At 49.7% G+C, this 3,615-nt stretch overlaps 1 protein-coding gene across 1 annotated transcript; it reads right to left on the reverse strand.

The window, feature by feature from the left end:
- Window positions 1-1,531: 1,531 nt before the first annotated feature.
- Window positions 1,532-2,639, reverse strand: LOC123100702 (germin-like protein 8-5). The gene is made up of 2 exons (XM_044522588.1): window positions 2,462-2,639; window positions 1,532-2,347 (listed from the first exon to the last, which is right to left on the reverse strand). The coding sequence occupies exons 1-2, from the start codon at window positions 2,580-2,582 to the stop codon at window positions 1,779-1,781; spliced, it is 690 nt and encodes a 229-aa protein (XP_044378523.1). The 5' UTR covers window positions 2,583-2,639; the 3' UTR covers window positions 1,532-1,778.
- Between the last annotated feature and the right edge of the window lie 976 nt (window positions 2,640-3,615).

Below are 3,615 nucleotides of genomic sequence, written 5' to 3' on the forward strand. Positions count from 1 at the left end.
GAGGCGACCGGGGGGACCTCCATCCCGCTGGCCCTTACTGCCACTCAACGGCGCGGTCGGGTGAAGCCCAACCATCGCCGGCGGCGGCGGGGCCTCTGGCTCTTCTTGCCCGTGCGGGGCTGGTGACGGCCGGCGACCCGAGCCATAACATGGCGGGGGCCGGGTACCACGGCCCACGGCAGTAGAGCGGGTGGATGCAGTGCTCCGATGCCCTGTTGCCCACTTGCCTGGTGGCTTGGTGGATGGGTGCGCCTGGGCGCTTGCGACGACCGTGTAGGCTTCCAGATATATATATCCAGATGGTGCAGGTTGCGGGCGGCTGCCCCCACCGTGGCCTCGGATGGTCGTGGTGGAGGCGTAGTAGCGGCGGGACAGAGGGTGGGCTGGTTAGATTTGGTTGCTCCGACGGCAGACAATGGCGAGCTCGAAGATGGGCATCCCCGGTGAGTAGATTTGGTTGATGGCGGCGTTTCACAGGGTTGTCCTCGCTAGTGGTAGGGTGTCGTTGGTGGTCTCGTGTGGAGCTATGCCGGCCGCCGAGGTGGGGCAGCACATGGGATGCTCGGTGGGGAGGTTGGCAACAGGGATGGCGGCGCCGACATGGTCGGGCCACCCGTCGCTGACACAAGGGTGTGCTGGTCGTGGATGCATCCTCTCCCCTTCCTTCCCCTTTCCATGCCTAATTGCGCTACCATAGCTCCGACGGTGTTCTAGGCGGGACGTATGCTTCGGCCCCGTCGGTTGGGGCCTGCCTATTGGACCAAAACCGAACACTTTGGCTGGTCTTGGAGGGGTTTGGATGCAGGGCGGTGGCCCTGGCGGCGGGAGGCATGACATTTGTAGGCGGAGCTTGCGTCTCAGGTGCGGTCGGGCAGCCATGGCCACGCGGGTGGCTTGGTTCCGTGTGTTTAGCGGAGCTTGGGTGCGACGGAGGTGTGTGAACACTGGGGTGCATCACTTCCCCAATCCGTGTACTGGCTGATTGTGGCGGCATCTGTTGACGTCGTATCCTTCCCGTAGGCTCCGTCGCGGTGTTCCGACTCCTTTCGTCATGCTTCGAAAAAAACATGATCTACATGATCGGGCGGCGGCAGCTATAAGTGGTCGTAACCTTCCGGGAGACACCATTTTGGAGTCATGGCTTCAACGTTGTCCATCTCACCTCTTCGTTGTGGTGCATAGTGGAGGTGTCCGTCGGCTCCAAACGGTCATCTTCGCATATCTGTAGCTAGCTTGGTAGTCGGTGGGTGGTGTGTCAGTGCCCGACACCTTTGTATGTTGTCTTGCTTGTGTGTTGTGTGTGGTGATGGCGTGTGTTTGTATCGGTCTACTCAGTTGTAATGCAGTGATGGTTGCTTTATAATATAAAGCGGGGAACCCCGTTTTCGTCATAACCAATGGCAGGCATTATAGTGCCGCACATGTATTGCAGACAAGCACTATGTATGTAGAATTTCCCGAAGTGTTCCACCAAATCAGCAAACTTACATTAAATTACTAGATAATCGTCTATTGTATCAGAGAAGGGGAAATGCACCCTGAATTTTCATTTGTTATGGAAATACGACGCATAATAACCAAAATAGCATATGACATCATATCAGAGTGATGAAACAAGATATTGTTGATTATTCATAACATTGAAATACATTCATGGCTTACAGACACAAAGCAGCATGACATATTCTCCATTTATTTTATAGATAAGTATGCCCGAGAAATTCAACCAAATCCTTGGTTTATGCACTAATCTTCCGTGTAATCAACAAATGTCTGACTTAGTTGTGGTTGTTCTCCCAAAATTGAGCCTGGAGATAGTCTATTGTATTCTTTTCCACCTGAAATGCTTTGGCAAGAACATCATCTGATATTGGTGGGTCCGACCCAAACACTGCATTGGCAATTGTGATAGCCCCTGGGTTCTGGCTGCTGAGCGCAGCAATTGCAACAGCGGGCTGGTGGGGGTTGGGGTTGAATTGGAAGTGGATGAGCCCCACGGGGAAGACAAACACATCACCTTTGTTGAGCACCTTGGAGAGGAGCTTGTTTCTGTTGGGGGCGGGCTGGTTGGATGTGACAAAGCCAACATACAGTGTCCCCTCGAGCACCGTGAGGATCTCAGTGGCGCGAGGGTGCGTATGTGGTGGGTTCTGACCCAAGGGAGCGTAGTCGATGCGCGCAATTGAGATGCCGAGGGTGTTGAGTCCAGCAATCTGCATGACGTTGATCAAAGTGACGTTGGATCCAACCTTGTTGGTCACCCTAGGCTTGTCGAGGTTGGCTGCCTTGAAGAAGTCGTCTGCGTTAACTTCCATTGGGTTCTTGCAAACAAACCCATTGACACTCACTGGTGCATCGAGGAGATGTAACATGTAAACTCATATATTACCAAGCTGTTTCGACTTGAATATAATTTCCAGAAATTCGTTTGGTGAAAACATGATGAGAAACCGGATAATACCTGGTGAATGCATGTCGGCGACACAAAAGTCCTGGAGTGGGCCAGGATCGGAGGCAATGGCCTGCCATGAGACCAAGGCAAGAAGAGCAGCAAGGAGAAGGATGGAAGAGGAGGTTGCCATTTGAGTTTAGTATTGTTGGCTCTTCTTTTCTCTTGTGTTCCTGTTTGTGTTTGTGGCCTGAGTGATGCTTTGAACATGCAGGGTGTGTATGTGTTTATATAGGCGCACTGAGCGGGAGCAATAGACATAGTCAGGTGGAACCGACCAACAGATTGAAATGGTCTCTGGCTGCTGATTAAACTATTTTGCATAAACTTTACATGCTCCTCTTTACACGTTTTCCCTTCAATGATGCAATGCAGCGTATACAATTACAATTAGATAAAGCAACTCTATGTGATGTACGACTGAGTAGTAACTATGGCTGTTTCTTCATCTCACCCGAGTCTCCACAATGCATGCATGGCTAATTCCAGGAAAGTTCACCACCCGTCACCATTATTAATTAAGGAAAAGATTTACAAACAAGAAACATCCGGCAAGAGGAAAAATGAATTCCACTAGTTTAATTAGATATCTAAGTATCCTGCGTTTCTATCATACTATCATATACCAGGTCATACTCTGAACTGGTGCACACGAAATCAGTCAAAGAGCAGTTGAGAGAAGCCAAGTCATGCAAGGCAATCAATCGTTTTCTGGCTCGAGGCCGACATGCATAGATAAAGTCACCTACTAATGCGTGGGCTTCATGGGTGCATGACTTCTAAAGACATATAGAGTGACTACTACTCCTGTTTTTTCCGCAAGTTGGTATAGAATGCGTAAAATCAAGCTTTTCAAACTATAAAATTGTATATTTTCCAACAGATTTTTCATGAAATCCACATAATAATGCACCCGTTATCATCACGTCAATCAGATATTTACTTTGTCAACTTTCTCTCGCGGTGGTTGAGTATTTGCAGGAAGAAGCAACGTCATTAGTGGACGTGCCTATCTAGCCTATGACCATGGAGCTGAGCAGGAACATTTCGTATCATCTTAGCAAGAGTAGTTTGTTTCCTCTTGCTACGAGTTTTATCATCACCACTTCGGTGCATATATGAATCTAACAATTTGACTCGACAAAGGAAGGACGTCATAATCCAGC

Source organism: Triticum aestivum, chromosome 4D, assembly GCF_018294505.1.
Source record: "Triticum aestivum cultivar Chinese Spring chromosome 4D, IWGSC CS RefSeq v2.1, whole genome shotgun sequence".
Taxonomy (NCBI): Eukaryota; Viridiplantae; Streptophyta; class Magnoliopsida; order Poales; family Poaceae; genus Triticum; species Triticum aestivum.

Coding starts and splice junctions, on each gene's coding strand:
- LOC123100702 (XM_044522588.1), bottom strand. CDS start 2,582: ATGGCAACCTCCTCTTCCATCCTTCTCCTTGCTGCTCTTCTTGCCTTG. Junction 2,348..2,461: donor CGCCGACATGCATTCACCAG/GTATTATCCGGT, acceptor TCGATGCACCAG/TGAGTGTCAATGGGTTTGTT.